Below are 21,318 nucleotides of genomic sequence, written 5' to 3'. Positions count from 1 at the left end.
CACATAGGATAAAAAGACAGCCCAACGCCATGATGTTCAAGTTCTGTTCTCCGCCCCACAAAAACTAAAAGGCATGTGCAAGAGGGTGAATGGAGGACCCACAGAGGCCAACCCTAGTGCTACGGTCTGTCAGACTAAGCACGTGAAAAAGTACGTGGAATGCGCTACTTCAGTTGTTTACCAAATCCCACTAGCTTGCGGGAAAGTATACATTGGGCAAACTGGACGTTGTCTAAATGATAGGTTACGGGAGCACAAATACACGTGCCAGCTTCTGACAGCACCTAGCAACTTGGCTGCACATTGCAAACAATGCAAATGCTCCCCGCTACTAGAAAGCACCACCGTCATTGGAACATCAAAAACAAAAACGGGGCGAGAAATATGGGAGGCGCTCGTGATAGCTAAAGGAAAAGAGATGTGCGTAAGCACTCCGTCCATTGCGCTTATCAAAGCTGAGGTCGAGTTTGCCAGGGCGAACGGGTGCATGTGAACGATGTATGCCTGACTCAAACTACGATCACTTGTCGTCACCTTGTCATATCTTTTTATATGTACCCCCCTCCCCCCCCCCCCCCCCCCCCCGCACCATATCTCCTTGTATATAAGCGCGTTCTTTAACAGTATTAAACAGTTGGTAGATTGCGCTGCGTCCATCCATGTCCTGTCCTTCCTTAATATCGTGTTTGTAAAACTGAGCGCAATATAACCATGTCTTAAGTGGCTAGTCTTGCGTAACTGGCATTTGCGTATTTTTAATGTCTGGCTCAAGTTACGTGAAACACCCTTTATATTTTAGGCTTGTGCAAACAAACATTTGCTTTGTTGCAACCGATACTGTCGGATGCCACATTTTTATTTCAGAATAATCCTTTGATATAAAGCATGACCAACCAAATCTTATATTTGCTTCGTTATATCTGTTAATTTGTTATATCCATGTTTGATTATATCTGTGTTGATTGTATTAAGGTTCAGCTGTACTGATATGACCTACAATGATTGCAAGGATGTTGGTAATGATAGAAAAAATTCACCGATGATTACGATACTCTTTAATGTAAAATTTGAGTGCAGCTCTATACATGTTTTCATTTCGCGATATATTGAGGCAAAGAAATTGAGAGAGACATGTAGCACAGTTGGAGATGGTCAAAAATCTGATCTGCTGGTCAAGCGCATCTGCTTTTATACGTGACTCATCGAAGGTTCCACTGTAATCACTGGTGCCATGTCGCTTCCAGAAAGTACAGTGAAAACCTCATTAAACCGTACCCGCTTAAAACAGTAGTTTTGTTTTAAAAGTAGTACAGTCAAATCCCCAACTCAGTGGCCATTGAACATAAGGGGTTTTGTATCCACCTAAACCGTACCAGCTTATTGCATACGTGTTGGTTAATATTTAATGTTTCCACTTTTTGTCGTACCAACACGGCAGTGTGTTGTCTCCATCGAGCGGCTCGGCAGAACAAGCCTCAGATATTGGAACAGCCTCCAAGCGCCCTGTGCGTTTGCACATGAAGCCACATCAACATCATTTCGGTGCCGCGCCAGAGAGCGTTGTGGCGTAGTGCACACGAGGACTCGCATCATGCCGAAGCTTGGATAAAAAAATGACGCTGGGTGCTCAGCATAGAATAAAAATTAGACGTCGTGCTATCGAACGTGACACGAAGATGTCGGCACTGGTACGCAACAGGGATCTGCTGTTGACTACGGTGTGTGGCATTTGGAATGCGAAGAAGTTGCTCGGCGGCACTGCTGCGACTGCGAAGAGATGTCGGCTATGAGGTTCGACCTTTCGCCATTGTTACCTCTGTTATTGCCAAAGTGCCGACTAGCGACAGTGATGAGGACAACACGGAAAGTGACAGAACGGGCGATTCACGCTTGACAGTGCCCGATGCTGCGTGTTATGTTGGCCTCATGAATGCAATCGTCGCGGCGAGAACAGCACCCCACAATGAAAAAGGCGCCCCGCGACTTCTGCAGCGCTACCACGCACGTGCACCGAGAATACGTAACACCAACGAGGAATCTACCATACGAGTGCTTGCCGAGAAGAGGGGGCTGGCTGAAAAGCTGGCACGCAGCTTCAGTAAGTTTGAGGCCACTGTCGTCGCTGCTAGGCTGCCGCGGCATCAAATGAAAATAACACTTTTGTCGCGTGAAGTGAATAAATACTGCATGTTTATTTTGCCTTTCATCGCACTCTCTCTGAGTTACGTGTTCTGTTTCTGACAGGTCCGTGGGCACGATGTCATGCTATTTCGGTTAAACAGTACTACCGTTTAGTACGTACTTTTTCCGAGCTCCGGCCAACTACGGTTTAACAAGGTTTCACTGTACTACACAATTTTCGTTGCGCATACGGTCAGACTACAAAACAATTGCAATGACAATGACAATCGAAACAAGCGTGAACGAGACCAGACCAAGCTAATGCAAACGGCGTTCGGTGTACCTTGATGGGTGTTGTTCATGGTGGCCACTGTGACTATTTCTTGTTCACTGTGCATGAATACATTTAATTAGCTAAATTTGTAAATTTACATAATTGAGATGTGAATGAAAAGTTGTGGATGATGTTGTGAAATGACTGATAACAGAATTGATAACAACCTAGTGTCCGTGAAGACTTTTTAGAGTGCAGCTCTTCATAGCTCGTTCCTGAGGCGAGCGGCGGTGGTGGTGGCGTAAACGAGTGTAATGAAGAATGAAAACGAACACGGAGCGTTGCGGTAGATGAAAGAAAGGCCATAGCAAAAAGAGGAGGAGGAAAGTGCAGGAGAGGGTGTAGCAGAACCATGAGGTGGAGGAGGAGCTGAGGGGAGGCAGCCTGTGCATGCGCTGAGTTTGCCGGCGGCCACAGCCGCGTGGGCGATCCCCTGCACTTTCGAGCGGGGGCAGGGTGCCGTGAGGTGGGGAGCGTTACGCTCATCGGCTGCTGAGGTCAGTCCACGGTACTGGCGTGTGTGACAGGGATCACTGCTGCTCCTGCAAGGGGCGATGGTGAGCAGCTACGAGTAAGGCTTGACGTGACGCTCCCTTGGGTGTTGTTGCCGCCGACACTGGTGGTATGACTTCCCTGTGACGAAGGGCCGCTCTCGTTGGCGGTGGAACAAAAGCGTAAGAAAATCGTAGTGCCGTGCAAGACGGGCTGTGCTGCAATGATGGGTATGACGTGGCACCAGAGTAGCACATGTCGTCTGTATGAAAACAAGGCTCAGCATGAGCGGAGGCCTGTCTGGAGTGGCTGCTGTGAATCGCACCCACGTGTCTCCCATGTGTTGCCTCTTGCAATCTCTCGATTAGTGAGGCAGATGTGCCACACTTCGCTCCATTTGGAACGTGCTGCACGAGACAGATTGTCCATGCCAGCCACTATATTGTGAAATAAAAACACATGTAGAGCTTTTCTCAAATTTCGCATTAGGAAGTATCGTAATTGTTGGTGAATTTTTTTTAACGAGAAAGAAAGTTTGGGAATAAATACCGTATTTACTTGCATAATGATCGCACCCCTAAATTTTGTTGTCAGGATTAGATTTTTTTTTTAAATTTCCCGTGTAATGATTGCACCCTGAACTTGCCGCATCGATGCGTCAAGTGCCAAGTCTAGCTAATAATGATCGTGCTTACCATCTGTCGAATGCTACGCGAACAACTCTTCAAGACAAGCCAAGCGGTCTGCACGCACCAAACATACTTAAGTAGATGCCTCATTTCATTACTTTCATCACTTACCGCACTTCCATGACAAAAAGAGGTACAATCAAATTTGCCATTATTATCTGTAGGCTTTATAATGGTTCTGGTCAATAAAAACAAAAAATGTGCCTTTCGATTCTTTTCATCTGCACTCGTGGGCACGCAACAAATCGTGCACGGCAGTGATAACAGCCACGTTTACACGCATACGTTAAAAGTGTACGCTATTCATGCGCCGACGCTTGTAACACAGCTAAGATATTCGCGCACCCTTAGCGGAAACGTGCCGTATTAGGATAGTAGTGAAGACAGATACCGCAGTTTCCGCAGCATGCCGGCCATGCGTTTCCATGTCACTGGCAGCTAAGCGCGCCCGTCTGTTTCTGTCCCCTCAAAGTGGACATGGCTACGTTATTGCCGCAAACTTGCCGATATTAATGATAATATTCATTACATATACGGAAGAAACTGTTTCAATGCACGTAATGTACTCACGAGAAGAAGAAAAAAAATCATGTTCGGCGCGTTCGGCTTGCTCCGCCGGCCGCCATTTTTGTTTTGGTGTCCCGCAGCGAGCGTGGGACGAAAAAATTTTTTTTCTTTTCGCGGAAAATTTAACCCGCGTAATGATCCCACCCCTGAATTTGCGGCAATTTTTCTGACAAAAAAGTGCGATCTTTATGCGAGTAAATATGGTAAATAAAAACAAGCAAAAACCCGCTGTGGCCGTGACGCTTCTTTGGATGAAAGATTGCATCAATTTTTACGCAAACCTCGTCAAATAGGGGCACTGGGAATGAGTAACCACCATTTTCTCAAGCAGCGTCAGCAGTTTTTGGCTTCTATCTTCAGTCCCTATCAAATGTGAAGTAGCGCGATCTTGTGTAGCGGTTTGCTTTCCAAACCATTACAGGACTGTAGCCCAGGTCTGCACGTTCGTAATACACACAATGCACTGATAATGATGTTTATGTCTGAGATCACTTATATCACTGGAGCGGGAACATATTGTCAACATTGTCACATACCGTATTTACACGATTGTTAGTCGACTTGAATGTAAGTAGACCCCCCCCCCCCCCCCGCCAATATCACGTGTGACAGGGGAAAAAAAAAAGAAAGAAGAACATACTTGCGGGCGCATTCCATAACAAAAATTTATTAGTAGCTGGCATGGTTACTGGACTACTACTCACTAGTGCTGCCATCGTCATTGCTGCTACGGTCCTGAAGCACGTTGCCATCCAGCAAAATTCCGCATTTGCATACATACACAAGTCCATGCCACAAGCACCCAACAACACAGAGCCATCTGGGAGGCTCTTTTGCCATGTCCGCTTGGCGTAAGTTCGCGGTCTTCTGCCGCCAGCCACTCGTACTCGCGGCGGAGCAGGTCCTTAAAAGGCAAAGATGCAGGCTTGTCTCATGACCATGGCGCACGTCACTGGCAGGGACCGATCACGCATTTCGGCGACGTACGCTGCAAGCTGGGCCTTCAGCTCCGGAAAGCGTCCCGACTTAGGCCCGCGGAAACCTCTTCACTTGCCATCACAGGTGAAAATTTTGCTTCGCTGCCGTCGCCACTCTTACACCACCCATTCATGATCATCATCATCAACCTGGTTACGCCCACTGCAGGGCAAAGGCCTCTCCCATACTTCTCCAACTACCCCGGTCATGTACTACCATATTTACTCGATTCTAAGCACCCCCCTTTTTTCACGATCGCGATGCCCAAAGTGAGGGGGGGGTGCTTAGATTCGAAAAATCTAGAATCACCCCCCCCCCCTCCCTCTTCTCACTGCGACATCACGACGATACGGGTGCGAGAAATAACATTTTATTTTGCAAACATTCAAAAGAAAAATCGGTGCAGACAGTGAACCCATCGCTTGTGTCAGATGCTCAGTTACTATCAATGCCGCTCGAGTTCGTCGCACCGCTTGAACCGCCACTCTCGGTATCCCACAGCAGGTCGTCTTCCATTCCGTCTAAGCGACTTGGGATCGAGTACTTCTTAAGATTTGACCACAACGTCCACTTGGACCCGCTTCCCCGCGTCCGAAATTCACTTTGCCATGGTTGGTGGGGACGCTTTCTGCAGCTTTCACCGTACAGCCGTACAGTCCGGCTGTACGGCGTACTCGAGTCGCGGACGCCGGGCCACCTCGGGACTCCGACGGTTCCGGCTCGATGACAGAGTGGGCAAGCGCGCTTGGCGGCCTTGGCTACACGCTCTTCCTAACAAATATGGGGGTGCTTAGATTTGCATGCAAACTTTTTTTCTGAGTTTTCTCGCGAAAATAGAGGGGGGTGCTTAGAATCGCGAAAGTACGGTAATTGTGGCCTGGTTGTCCCTGCAAACTTCTTAATGTCATCTGCCCAACTAACTTTCTGCCGCCCCCTGTTACGCTTCCCTTCCCTTGGAATCCTGTCCGTAACCCTTAATGACCATCCTCATTTCATGTCCTGCCCATGCACCCCCCCCCCCCCCATTTCTTTTTCTTGATTTCAACTAAGATGTCATTAACCCGCGTTTGTTCCCTCACCCAATCTGCTCTTTTCTTATCCCTTAACGTTACACCCATCATTCTTCTTTCCATAGCTTGTTGCGTCGTCCTCAATTTAAGCAGAACCCTTTTCATAAGCTTCCAGGTTTCTGCCCCATACGTGAGTACTGGTAAGACACAGCTTTTATACACTTTTCTCTTGAGGGATAACGGCAACCTGCTGTTCATGATATGAGAATGCCTGCCAAACGCACCCCAGCCCATTCTTATTCTTCTGATTATTTCAGTCTCATGATCCGGATCTGCGGTTACTACCTGCCCTAAGTAGATGTATTCCCTTACCACTTCCAGTGCCTCGCTGCCTATCGTAAACTGCTGTTCTCTTCCGAGACTGTTAAATACTACTTTAGTTTTCTGCAGATTAATATTTAGACCCATCCTTCTGCTTTGCCTCTCCAGATCAGTGACCATGCATTGCAATTGGTCCCCTGAGTTACTAAGCAAGGCAATATCAGCGAATCGCTAGTTACTAAGGTATTCTCCATTCACTCTTATCCCTAATTCTTCCCAATCCAGGTCTCTGAATACCTCCCGTAAACACGCGGTGAATAGCATTGGAGAGATCGTATCTCCCTGCCTGACGCCTTTCTTTACTGGGATTTTGTTGCTTTCTTTATGGAGGACTACGGTGGCTGCGGAGCCGCTATAGATACCTTTCAGCATTTTTACATACGGCTCGTCTACACCCTGATTCCGTAATGCCTCCATGACTGCTGAAATTTCGACTGAATCAAACGCTTTCTCGTAATCAATGAAAGCTATATATAAGGGGTGGTTATATTCCGCACATTTCTCTATCACCTGATTGGTAGTGTGAATATGGTCTATTGTTGAGTAGCCTTTACGGAATCCTGCCTGGTCCTTTGGTTGACAGAAGTCTAAGGTGTTCCTTATCCTATTTGCGATTACCTTAGTAAATACTTTGTAGGTGACGGACAGTAAGCTGATCGGTCTAAATTTTTCAAGTCATTGGCCTCCCCTTTCTTATGGATTAGGATTATGTTAGCGTTATTCCAAGATTCCGGTATGCTCGAGGTTATGAGGCATTGTGTATATAGGGTGGCCAGTCTTTCTAGAAAAATGTTCTCACCATCCTTCAACAAATCTGCTGTTACCTGATCCTCCCCAGCTGCCTTCCACCTTTGCATAGCTCCCCAAGGCTTTCTTTACTTCTTCCGGCGTTACCTGTGGGATTTCGAATTCCTCTAGACTATTCTCTCTTCCATTATCGACGTCGGTGTCACTGGTACTGTATAAATCTCTAGAGAACTCCTCAGCCACTTGAACTATCTCATCCATATTAGTAATAATATTGCCGGATTTGTCTCTTAGCGGATACATCTGATTCTTGCCACTTCCTAGTTTCTTCTTCTCTGCTTTTAGGCTTCCTCCATTCTTGAGAGCATGTTCAATTCTATCCATATTATACTCCCTTACGTCAGCTGTCTTACGCTTATTGATTAACTTTGAAAGTTCTGCCAGTTCTATTCTAACTGTAGGGTTAGAGGCTTTCATGCATTGGCGTTTCTTGATAAGATCTTTCGTCTCCTGCGATAGCTTACTGGTATCCTGTCTAACGGGGTTACCACCGACTTCTATTGCACACTCCTTAATGATGCCCATAAGATTGTCGTTCATTGCTTCAACACTAAGGTCCTCTTCCCGAGTTAAAGCCGAATACCTGTTCTGTAGCTTGATCCGGGAGTCCTCTAGTTTCCCTCTTACCGCTAACTCTTGGATTGGCTTCTTGTGTACCAGTTTCTTCTGTTCCCGCCTCAAGTCTAGGCTAATTCGAGCTCTTACCGTCCTATGGTCACCACCCATAAGAAACGTCAAACTTGCGGCCCGCTGCGCAGTTATTTGTTTCTTCAGCGTAAACGATGGCAGCCCTCTTAAATGCCACAGTAAATTAGTGCCGAATGTTTAGTGGACTCTGAGCACTCATGACGACTAAGGAAGCACGGAAGTAGCACGTGGCGGGCACTCAAATCAAACGCATGAAACTAAAGAGCTACAGGGAAAGAGGAACACACGAGCAGCGAGCAGTGTCTGCTCTTCCACGAATTATCGATACTCGCCGCAAGTGCTGCCGTTCTGGGGATGCCGCCGCAAATGGAACAGCGGCACTTCCATGAACTATCGACACCCCCACATGAGTGCTGTGTGCACTGTAAAACTCTCAAAAATGTTGAAAAACTGAAAAATATTTGTTCCGAAAAATGAACAAATGCGTGGGATAGCAGAAAGCTACGGGTGGGGCTGCACAGCAAACAAAATTGGAACTACGTTGTAGCTCTTCTGATATCCCGTTGGTCTCGCTTTTTTTTTTTTTTTTTTTTTTTGCGATGCCAGGCTTTGGTTTCGAATGTAAGTCGACCCCCACAATTCAGATTTTCAAATTTTAAAGAGGAGGTCGACTTACAATCGTGTAAATACTGTAGATTTTTAAAAAATTTCTAGGCTTCTTTTTTTATTTTCTTTTTGTCGGAAAGAATGACCACACCAGACCTAGGTCGCTATATATGCTGTTATTGGTAATTTCTCAACTTATTCCACATACTTTTCGTTAACACCGTATTTAGATAGTATGGTAATAAATGTTATTTCATTACAATTAAATATTACTTGCTTGCTCACATTGAAAAAAGAAAAAAAAACTCTACTAGAATTAACACAAGCCTGTCAAAAAAGAGTGGGCGCTGTTCTCTGAAAGCCTTCCGGTTATTTTTTTCTTGGCCACATTTAGTTGGCACGTCCAGCATGTAATTTAATGGTGGTTTCTGTGAAACCTCCATGGATTTCCTTGGTAGCTTTCTGCTACGGCTAGGTGGATGGCATTTTTTCCCTGCCATGCATTTTGCTTGCCTTGCGGGCTTCCGCAGAACTGATCTGCCGTAACCTAATAGTGTTCTGCAAAGTCAAATAAGGAACACCTTTTCTTCATATGTCTGTACTACACTTATATTCACCTTTGCCATGCTGCACCAGAACGTGTATTTACTGCTCTAAAATGGACAATTCTTGCTCTAAACCTGCCCTAAAGTGCCAAATTTACTGCTCCCAGAGCTGCTCCAAAACTTCCTTGGCAGCTTTCATCCCTGCTTGTGGCAGCGCAAGATGCCATATGCTAGCGTAGTACTTGCTTCATACAAATTTATTCGGACATGTTTTTAAAGCAGACCAAATCGGCAATCCTGGAAAAGCCACTGCGATCTAAAATCAATCTGTTGCTTCTCAGTATCTACTGTTCCAAGTTTACGGCTGTTTATGTACTGTCTGTAAAGGTGTAAATCATCATTACTAAAGTGCCTGCCTGTCCCTCTAAAGGTGTGTGTATGCTCAGGGTGAACTCATGCTATTTGCTGCTCTCCGCTTACGCACTTGTGTCCATGGGATTTTTTACAAATTCTCAAGTTCACAGGTTGGCAAGTATGTACAGCCCCTTATCAAAAATTTTCAGGCGGTAGTGTGTGCGGACATGTTGAATTTGTGCCATCCAGCAGGACTTGTATTCAGTTCTAGCACCTCCAAGGTTCCAAGGAAGGAAAGGGACACTTTTTCTTTGTTACCATCCACAGCTCCCAAGTGCCAAAGTTAATTCAGGAGCTCTGCCACTCGTCTGAAGGCCAATGCGTTCACGTGCGCAATGGCTTTGGAACTCTTGACCAATACTGTACATGTCATCATAGATGTGTTGAGCAGAAAGTCATGACCTTTTTAGGGTCAATGATGTAAATATGCGGCGCCGCGAACAAGTCCAAAATGGTTGATGCCATATATTTACGGTGCTGTCTATGTTTAAAAAGCACGACAATTTGCTCATTTTTTCTTTCCTGGCATGTGCTGCCACTATGTGGGAATACAGGGAATTTTTTTCTCATGCTTCCCTCTCTCGGTTTTCGTTGCATGGTTTGTTTTAGAGCTAGCTTGCTCAGGCGCATCTATATACTGCCGCTTGCGCATTGGCGCACGGCAGTTTGGGTTTTGTTCTGCAAGCGGTTTCGGCTTGTGCTTGCAAAACTAATGGCTATCTCATTACTAATTGCTCAAAGGGTGGCCGCCTGTTTCTCACACGTTTAGTGCTCACAGGGGTGAGCATGGGATGGATGCCCCCGTGCATGCGTTTCCTTTTTTTTTTGAAGGACTTGTGATATCTAATTGCCTCTGATTGATGATAAGATAAAGATTACTGGATTTTTGTCACACGTTTCGCTTTTTTTTTTTGACGGGTGGACAACCACATAGTTTTCCTGGGTGCACTCACCTATGCAGTTCGATTACGCTGTGGACGTAAATATTAGTGTAAGAGCAGGAATGTTTGAGTTGTGAAACATTCTCTTGTGCGCATATTCTAAGCCTTGAACTATAACAATGCATCAAATTTTTTATTCTTACAAGTTTATTTTCTTTTTTTATTGTTGTTATTCATGAATAAAAAGTACATATATACCAACACAAAATAGTTATTTCTCACTTTACGGGCACCCTAAAAAAATTACGGTAAATTTTTTTCGAAATAGGTCCCTGAGAAGAATTCGAATCTGCAATAAAAAAAATCTATCCTGGGCGGTCGCATATGGCGAAAAAAATTGACCGTGAGAGGGTTAATTTTGCAGCACAATGAGTTATACTGTAAGAACCAAAATTTGAGAAGCTTCCACCTGATTTTTGTGGCCATTTCTGAATGCGGCACTACTTTCTGGAAGCATAGCAGCAGGTGTTTTAATTTAATGTGTCCTGTTGTTATTGTTGCCAAACTTCAAGGCAAAAGATTACAAATTTAATGAGGCTAAATTGAAAGTGGGGTGTTGCAGGGACCATAAATGCTCTTTCATTTCTTTGCAGGTTTACTGAAGATTTTTATCAAAACGGTGAAGTTAAACATGAATATGGTCCTAAAGTCAAAAGGGTGTTTGCTGCACTAGCCAAAGAAAAGTATGAAGATGTTTACGGACCTGCTAAAGAGCAGTTTGATGGCGCTGGCTCCTATGGAAATGGCGCCGCCATGCGGGTTGCACCTGTTTCATTGTACTACTACGGAGATGAGAAACAAGCAGTTCAGGTATCTGCATTTACAATACAAATCTTGACACCTCAGTGCCCTTCAACTATGTTGCACTGCAAGTTGATCGTTTGTTCCACCTTTACCTAGCTGTAGTGAACAACTAAGATGCATGATGAATTTGAGTTTAGTTTCTTGCACGTGTGCAGTCTTGCAGTAGCATGCAGACTTTTTCCGAAGGAGACAGTAATCTGTTTCAGGGCTGCTGAAGGGGGCACAGAATGCCTTATAGCTTGTTGTCTTTTGTAGAAGTTACAGATGACTAGGAAAAATAGGTAATTCAGAAGCGCTGTGTGCTTTGATAAAGCTGAGGGTGCAGAATAATAAGCTGAAGTTTCATGTGCTGATGAAGTATTCTTGAATGGCTTCATTTCAGATGCTTGGAAGCTCTGCAGCTAGTTGGTTTGGAGATGGAGGTTACATGGGGCAATTGAGAGGGTGATGTTAAGTCCTTCAGTGAGTGCTCATTCGTGGGCTAATAGTGAACACTTTCCTGTCCGCGGGAAAATAGGCAATATTTGGGGAAAAGAAATTTGTAGAAAAAGGAATGTGCTTTCTAATGGCATTATCTTCAAGTGAACATTTATTAACAATTCTTCGGAAAAGGTTAGTTCAAAAAAAAATTTGTTACGAAAGCAAGAAAACTAAAAACATTGATGCTGCTCTGCACCCAGAGAACATTAAAAAGTTTTCGAAATTACATTTTGAACATAAAGGCTATATACAATATTCCTGCAAACATAAGCTTTGTAGCTGTTGAAGTTCTTTATATACAAAGTAAAATGTTAGCCCTAGTGGCTATCATTCTCATGCGGTGGCTCTTATAAACCACTGCACATCACTGTAGAGTGCAGTACAGTTAAACCTGAATATAACAGAATTGACAAATGCTCGAAAAATTCCGTTACAAAGAAGTTTTTGTTATATGCAGTTTCAGCATGTAAATCAGAAAAATAAACGCACAAATCAAACGGAGGTACTGGAGGCAGACTTCACCCAAAACTCATTTATTTAGCAACAAAAAAACTTATTTTGCTCTGTTGCTTGTTCGTGTGGGACAGCAACAGTGAAGGCTCGTAAGACATCAAGGAACACAGCGCTGCACCATCATCGTCAAGCGAGCACACGATGCAGGGAAAAACGTCAATGGCATCCAGCACTTCCTTCGCGGAAGGCAAAACACATGATGAATCGACCTCTGAAGATCCGTTGTCGTCACTGTGATATCGGACATTTTCCACCAGTGCCTCATCCAACATCTCTCTGGTAGTGACGGCGCAGTCATCCGCATACAAAAAAATCACAAAGCTGCACTTCATTTGGGACTGCTCCATTTACGCGCGGTGAAACCCAAGCTTCGGCGAGATCGGGCAGGCCTGATGGATGTGACTGGATGAAGTGACTGGATGCTTGGACATAGTAGCCGACTTGCACGCATGCACGGCCTCAAAAATGAGCGACGAGAAGAGAGAGACACCACTACTCATGATACACGGAAAGCTACAGTTCCTTTTCTTCTAGTAGTGTCACTTGGTGTCAGATTAATGAAGTGAAGTGCAGAGGCTGGCGCACTGCCGGAGCTGCCAGAAGCCAACAAGCAGCAAGATGAGGCTTGAAGGGACGAGGAAAGAAGGACACAGCTGTGTTGGTAAGAATTGTGTTGGCGGCTTAAGGGACGCATGGGGTGGCTCAGTGTGCGCGCAGAACAGTCGTCCACGTATTTCCTCCCTTTTTTCTGCGCCGGCGGTGTGGCACTATTCGGCAGCCTTGCTGTCATCGGGGCGTGTTGTGCAGTGGTTCCTTGCATCCCTTTGTTTTACGCCGGCGTCACTTTGGGGAAGCCTAGCTGTCGCCGGGGCTAAGTGCGTGCCAAGCACGACACCGCTTCGCGCTCCATTGTAGGCGAGGCAATTGCAGGAGATGCATGTGGCTGCTGCTCGTGTTAAAATAAGAAAACGTGGGGCAGAATCACTAGATGGTCGTCTGGGGAATTCATTATTTGCAGGCTGTCTCCTGCTGCCACTTTGTTACATAGAGGTCTCAAATACATGTGCTTCTATGGAGTAATGTCGAGGAAGAGAAAAAACTTTGGAATATTGAGGAATTCGTTGTATGGAGGTTCGCTATAGGCAGGCTTAACTGTTACTGCGCAGTGCCGAGGTCCACACCCAGCTGCCTTCTTGTGCAAAGCTATACTCTTTGCGCCACCACTGGCAAGTGGTCCTGCTCAAACAATGTTAACACCCTGCGGATAAGAACTGTGACCTTTAGAAAGCACTGGTTATCTTTAGAACTGAGCATGGCAGCTATGAAATAGTTTGGAGTAGGAAACGAAACCTGCCGGCGGATACCTGCTGATGTTTCGGGGCTATTTGATGCACTTTTGCCATCCGTGCTGAGGTATAACTTCCGAGTCTGTGCTGCTACCACCTTCAGAAAATTCTGACATAGACTCGTCGGAATTCTTAGAAATTCGCCGTTCCCGAAGGGCATCTGCGCGTGACGTCGACACCAAGTCGGAAGCTACGACTCCTCGTCACAACCAACTAAAACGCACTTTAAAAATCCCCCCCACGGTGAAAAAAAGAAACACAAAAGCGAAACTAAAAAAATAGTTCCTCTTTTATGTCCGGGATGACGCTAGCTGTCTCAAAGCACCTCGAGTGCTGCAAAATTTGAAGTTGAAACCATCGATAACGGGCTATTGATGGGTGTAGGTGCGGACAGGAAAGTGTGAAGTTCCGCATTTTTGGATTAATCTAATAAAATTTTAAAATTTTCATATTTTTGGGCCATTGACTCTAATCATGCAACTGTGCCATGTCTGCTTTCGTGAAAAAAGTGTGAGAGCAAATGAAGGTCTTTGTTGTGAATAGACTCCTTGTACTACCTGCTTATCCAGCTGAGGTTACTAGTGAAAAGTTCAAACGAACTTCTATTAATAAATATGGAACTATAAGTAGTCTGCTCTTTTGCAGAATGTGTAAAGTCTCCTAGCCAGGTGCCTGTAGCTGCTGCTAAGTCATTGAAATGATGCATCAGCAACAACCCCTACACTGGTATTCACTGATTATAGGCAAGAAGTGCTAATTTACAGCTTCTGAGAATACTACTCTGCCATTACAGTAAAATAGAGCTGTGTTCTGCATCCAAACATTCTGCATGACTTTCACTACACCAGCAAGACATTTAGGCAATTGTGTTCAGATTGTCAACCCAAACAGAAGTCGGGACTGCTAGAAGCATTCAACATGTATGGGCAGTTTTTTTCTAATGTTTTGCTACTGAAGCACATGGCATTACTTTGATAGCAAGGTACCGTCATCAAACAAACGCTTTTGAAGAAATCGTTGAGCCCCAGTTTTCTGAAAGATTCATGTCAAATACCAGTCCATCCTTTTGTGAACATCGCTGGCTTTCCAATTACCACTTCGCTTTCAATGACATAGTGCACTCTGCTTTCCAACTTTTGTTGCTTTTTCCTTTGACAATGCACTTATGAGTCATTCAACACCAAATGTCTGAACCGTGGCACTTGACCAATATCCATTTCCCTAAAAAAAATTACAAAAAAATTTCATGTATATGCTTATAAGCTGCACAGTATTTTCCCAGTATATTTTGAGTGAAAAAACTTCTTGCACCCCCCCCCCCCCCCCCATGAGGGCCATTTAAATTTCACAAAACTGTTGAAAACCAGGTGCAAAACAAGAATTTGCCAAAAATATACTGTTTCGCGCATTATTTCAAACATGTTTTTTGCATTCTGAACATTATTCTTTCATTAGAAAACAGTTTCACAAAGTATGTTTATTCTTTAACCATGAACACCAAGCTAAAAATGTGCAAATTGTGGCATTTTTTCCAAAAAGTGGTCACGAAAAAAAACCTGGATATATTTTCATTGAACATCCATAAAATGTGCATCTTCTGAAATTTTATTTTCGCCTCGGCACTGCATACAGGGTCTAAAGTAAGAGCCTGAATTTGGCCTAAATGCTATTTTGACCTCTGTCTAGATCTAGTCAGTAACACACTAAGATGGGCCATGGCAAAAATATTCAGAAAAGTGGATGTAATTGAGAAGAATAACAACTTTCGCCATGGAAATTTTAATCGAAATAATTTGCGTTTTCACTGAGAAAACAATTTTTGAATTTGAGTCTCAGCATTGCAATATTTTGTTTAGCACTTTTACTTCTCCTCATGCATACTGATGAGAAATGCAATCCATGGTGCAGATGGTGGTGTGTACGGAGAGATAAAAACTTGACCACCTGATGCTCACAGGAATTTAAATCCTGAAAGTATGCCTACTTAAGGTAGATAGAGATAGTGCACATCCGTGCTACTGGAAGCATACATAAGCGGCCACTTATGCTTGACATGGTAGAGCTGGCCCTGAATCCCTTGGATGAGCATCAACTGGGAGCACCATTTGAACGACACACGTTCAGTTACCACGAAACCAGTGAAAAAAGACTAATACATTTGGTGAATATGTAGTGACCGTCCATCACTTTGTTGTCGCCGCTCCTCGGAAATCCAGGAGGACGACGACGAAGAAGAAGCGCTCGTCCCTAGTCAGAGATCGGCTCCGTGATTGCTAGCCAATTACGCAGTGCTAATTACCTCGTTCCAAAGTTTTGCTTGCACCAATGTGTCCGTGAAGGCGAGCGGCATCGACCGATACCAGCTGACCCCAGAGGTGCTTTGCCATATTTCGTGACTGCTTCTACTGCCGCCGTGCGGAGGATTGCTAGGCTTAGGCGTGTTCCGCGGATACTCGGCCCAACAATACCGTCGCACCGGCAGCGGCCTGCCGTACACCTCGGCGGCTGCCACTCGTCAGCTCCGAGATGGAGGCGCCCTCTGAAACAACAATGATCGTGGACAATCACATGTGCGTTCAAGTTCAGGGAACAGAGATATCACCCGAGGAATACCACAGCGACGCCGGATGGACGCTCGCGGGGGAACGCATGTCGAGGCTGCGCCAGCGGACCCCCGCCAGCGGCAAGCCCGACACACCCGGCGGGTGTCAAACAAGCACGAGGTCAAAATTCTACAAGAACGTCAGAGCCTCGGCCATCAAGGCAGCACACATGCCAGCCATGCCACTAGAAGAAACCAAGATAGTTGTCAGACCCAGAGGGGGACTGGACATCGTCAAGACCGGCACCACCACCGTCGCTGCGGCCATACTCGCTGCGGCCAAGATCACGAGCGAGGAAAGCGCCGCGGACACCATCTGCCCCAACACACAACAGAACATCATGGTCGTAAGTACACCGAACGAAGACAACGCGGCAAGGTACGCTAAAATCCAGGAAATATCCATTCAAGGCAAACCCTACGAGGTCAGCGCATATCGCACGGCACCTCACGACACCTCATCATCAGAGGCATCAGAGGCGTCATCAGAGGCATCCCCATCGACGCGAGCGCCGAAGAGCTAGATAGAAAGATCGTCAACGAGAGGAACCCGCTAGCAGTGGCCTCAAAAAGGATTGGAAGCACGACCACTGCGATTGTGGTGTTCCAGGGGCCCAAGGTACTGAACTTTGTCCGATACGGAGTCACCCTGATTCCGTGCCGCCTCTACAAGAAACAGATCGACGTCTGCCAGCAGTGCGGCCGAGTGGGACACCGCAAGGACGTTTGCCCGACCCCCACAATCAAGACGTGCCTGGCCTGCGGACTCGCGAACCCTACAGAAGACCATCGCTGTACCCCAATATGTCAGTTGTGCGGAGGCGAACACCCAACCGGAGACCGAACGTGCAAGGCGAAATACAAGATCCCCTACGTAGTGCGCAAGCGACAATGGGAGCGCCGACAGGCCGAACGCCAGCTGCTGTCGGAGAGCGATTTCCCGCCACTGGACAAGCCGCCAGCTGCGCGAAAGTCAAGGACCCCATCGGAAAACCGCGCGCCCAAATCCAGAGACAGCAGTTGTTGCAAGAGAAGCCTCGGCAGGAAAACGTCACCGTCACGTGAGCGAGTGAGCTGGGTCGACGCAGCGAAAGGAAACAACATAAGGAACGTGCAGAAAATCACCGAAACCACGAAGAAAGAAGATATTAATAAGGCCCGGGAGGCAAATGAGCTCCTAAGACACGAAAACGCGGCGTTGCGAGCGACCATCAACAACCTCACGAAAGAGATTGCCGAGATTCGTCAGTTGCTGCTATGCAACAACGAGCCTCTACAGAGACCCCCGCCAAGCACAAGCAAGACCGAGGAAACGACAACGAACATCCAGGAGAAAGCCATAGAGGAACCGGCACCGAAGAAGCGAGCCATCGAGGCCACGCACACGCAAACAGAAAACGATCGCATCGACAGCCTCGAAGCGAAATTCGAAGCGACATTCAGCAAACTCGAACAGCTAATCACGACAAACATCGCAGCAGTGACAGCACTGAAACAAACAATGGAGACCTACCGAGCCGATAACACGAACAGATTCGCCTACATCGAAAGGACCCTACAGCCGATGGTAGGCCACCCGACGTTTGCGCCCCTCTTCGCGCATCATCCACCCAACCAGGGAGCCCCGTACACGGCAACGCAATCATGGCCGCCAACGCAACACCAGCAGCAGCAGGTGTAACCGCGTGGCAGTGGAACTGTCGCGGCTTCGGAAGGAAGAAGGCAGTCATCCAACAGCACATCGTACATGCCGCGCGCAAGCCAGACGTTATACTACTACAAGAGACACTAACCGACGCACAGTCCCTCCCCGGCTACAGAGTGCACAAGGGACCGCCCGACGGCAGAGGACTGTGCACCCTGGTCAGGAAGGGACTCACGTTCGTCGAACATGCGCTGCAAAGCAATCTCAAGATCGAGCACACACTGACCGAAATCATCCCTGGCAAGAAGAGAAAAGGAAGCATATTTCTGCTCAACGTCTACAGCAAGCCATCTCAGAGAAAACAGAGATTCAAGACATTACTGCACAGAGCCAGCACCGCAGCGGGCCGTAACACCCTGATCGCGTGCGGAGACTTCAACGCGATGAACCCTGCCTGGGGCTACAACAAGTACGCAGCAAAGGGCCGCGACCTGTACCAAGACGCCACGGAACTCGACTTCACCCTCATCACGGACCCGACACATCCGACGAGAATTGGTAACTCCGTGTCCCGGGACACCACTCCAGACCTCACGTTCGTCAAGAAAGACATCCGGGGCGCGATCACCTGGAGATACACGGGGATCGACCTAGGCAGCGACCACACCATCGTGGAAATCGGCATACCGGAACACAACGACACCAGCGTCAAAACACACAGATGGATAGACTGGGATGCCTTTCGAGACGCCAGAAGCCAGAAGAGCGACGGTGACGACGAGATCGAAGACATCGACTCGTGGACGGCCGAAATCACCAAGAGCGTACGCGACGCGACCAAAGAGATTGAAACGGGCGCGGAGATCGACAAAGTAGACAGCCGGCTTGCGCATCTCATCGAGGCCAAACAGTCGATACTAAATCGCTGGAAGAAACAACGGCTTAACCGCAGACTGAGAAAGAACGTGGCGGAGCTGAACCGAGCGATCGAGGATCACTGCCGCGCTCTTTGCATGCAACAGTGGAACGAGATCTGCAACGCGGCAGACGGGCAGATGCATAGCGGGAAGACGTGGAACCTACTGCGGCACCTGCTCGACGAAACGAAGACCAAGTCGCACCAATGGGACAGACTCACCAAGCTCATACATCGGGTGGTCTCAGCACACGGCGTCGACGAAGTCACCAGGCGCATTAACGACAAATACCTGCCGACTACACCTACCGAACAACATGCGCCGTACAGTGGCCTGCCTAACGCGAACCTCGATCGTGACATCGACGTCGAGGAGGTACGCGCGGCCCTGCACGACCTCAACAGCCGGTCGGCAGCCGGCCCGGACCTCGTCACGAACAAGGCGCTCAAGAACCTCGATGACGGCTCGATTGAAAAGCTCGCACAATACTACAACAAGTGCTGGAGAGCGGGAGCGCTGCCAAAGCTGTGGAAGACAGCCAAGACCATCCTGATCCCCAAGCCGGGGAAGCCGCCGGACACGGATAACCTCCGGCCCATCTCGCTCACGTCCTGCGTGGGCAAGGTGCTGGAGCACGTCCTGCTCAACAGGTGGCAAGACTACCTGGAACGAGAAGGGCTGTACCCGGCCACTTTGATCGGCTTCAGACAGCATCTCAGCACGCAGGACGCGATGCTGCAGCTCAAACACCAAATCATCGATGATGGCGGCAGCGCCCACGACAACAAAGCCATCCTAGGGCTCGACCTGCAGAGCGCCTTCGATAAGGTGAAACACTCGGCGATTCTGTCCCAAGTCTCCAAGCTCAACATGGGGGAAAGATCCTACAACTACATCAAGGACTTCCTCACGGACAGGACCGTCGAGCTACGAGCAGGCGACCTACAGACGCAAGAGAAGCTCGGGAGCACCGGAACACCACAGGGATCGGTCATTTCGCCGATGCTGTTCAACCTGGTAATGATCGGAGTGGCCGAAAAGCTCGGGTGCATCGAAGACGTCAGGCACACCATCTACGCGGACGATATCACGATATGGGTGACCGGTGGCAGCGACGCCCACATCGAGGGCGCGCTGCAAGCCGCCGTCGACGCAATAGAAGACCAGCTGGAAGGCACCGGACTGAGATGTTCGCCGAGCAAATCGGAGCTTCTCATACTCCCACCTACCAAATACAGCAGAGGCAAGACTAGACAACGCGAAAACGAAAAAATCAGAATCGTGACCAAATCCGGCAACGTAATCCCCGAGGTCGGCAAAATTAGGATCCTAGGCATGGTCATCGAAAAGCACGGAAGGAACGGCGAAACCATCACCCGTCTCAAGGCAAAAACAGCCAACGCGATTCGACTCCTCAAACGAGTCACTTCCCGAAAGGCTGGCATGAGAGAGGAGAGCCTCATTAGGCTCGTCCAATCTTTCATCATCGGCCACGTCGCGTACGTTGCAGCCTACCACAGATGGCTGCAACACGAACGAAACAAAATCATTGTGCTCATCAGAAGAGCGTACAAGACAGCGCTGGGCCTGTTCGAGTCCACAAGCACGACCCGCTTGTTACAGCTCGGGCTACACAATACGCTCGAAGAAATAGCCGAAGCGCAACGGACCTCTCAACTGGAGCGGCTGTCCATGACCAAAGCCGGGAGGAAGATACTGGACAATCTGGGAATAAGACGCTCGAACGAGGTGGAGATGAAGCTCCCCGTCCCCAAAGAGGTCCGACGCCAGACCAGAATCGACCCCATACCGAGGAACGTGAATCCCGAGTTCAACAAGGGAAGAAGAGCGGCGAGGGCCAAGGCTCTCATCGACCAGCATTCCAACGACGAACACGCGCGTTACGTGGACGCGGCCGAATACCAACGGAACGCCTTCACAGCGGTCGTTATAGAGGCGTCAACCGGCGCCACGAGGACGGCAGCGAGCGTGAGAAGCACCGAAGCGGAGCAAGCGGAGGAGGTAGCCATCGCCCTGGCCATCGCCGACGCAGACTGCCACACGGTGCTGAGTGACTCAAGACAGGCGGTGCGAAACTTCGCCAAAGGGCAAATCTGCAGGGAGGCTGAGCGCGTACTGCGAGCGGTAAAACTAGACGAACGAAAAGTACGACTCAAGTGGTTCCCGGCGCACGCGGGCGACGCGTCGGAACGCAATGAGAACCATAACGAGACGGCACACGGCGCGGCGCGAGCGCTAACCAACCGCGCCCCGGTGACAGACCGTCCGACGTGGTTCGGAACCAAGGACCGCATGACGGATTACAATGAAATCACGAAGGCCTACCGCTTGGCTCGCAGGACTCTTCCACCCCCGCACCCGAGACTGAGTCGAGCGGAGGCGGTAGTACTGAGACAGCTCCAGACCGGATCGCTACCGAGCCCGAAACTGTTGAATCGCATGTACCCCGAGACATAT

At 47.8% G+C, this 21,318-nt stretch overlaps 1 protein-coding gene and 1 pseudogene across 9 annotated transcripts in view; both read left to right on the top strand.

Moving 5' to 3' along the window:
* The window catches only part of LOC142565818 (ADP-ribosylhydrolase ARH3-like), a 110,154-nt gene that overhangs the window by 55,825 nt on the left and 33,011 nt on the right, over positions 1-21,318 (top strand). For all 9 annotated transcript variants that reach the window (XM_075676363.1, XM_075676362.1, XM_075676356.1 and 6 more), the window contains one exon: positions 11,127-11,343. In XM_075676363.1, the coding sequence (XP_075532478.1) occupies positions 11,127-11,343 (217 nt within the window). The remainder of the gene's footprint in view (positions 1-11,126; positions 11,344-21,318) is intronic.
* LOC142565817 (uncharacterized) lies at positions 16,192-18,068 on the top strand (annotated as a pseudogene).

The sequence above is a fragment of the Dermacentor variabilis genome, unplaced genomic scaffold (assembly GCF_050947875.1).
Source record: "Dermacentor variabilis isolate Ectoservices unplaced genomic scaffold, ASM5094787v1 scaffold_12, whole genome shotgun sequence".
NCBI classification, from domain to species: Eukaryota; Metazoa; Arthropoda; class Arachnida; order Ixodida; family Ixodidae; genus Dermacentor; species Dermacentor variabilis.
The sequence above is the reverse complement of the archived record's forward strand: the minus strand, read 5'-3'. Positions and strand labels throughout refer to the sequence as shown.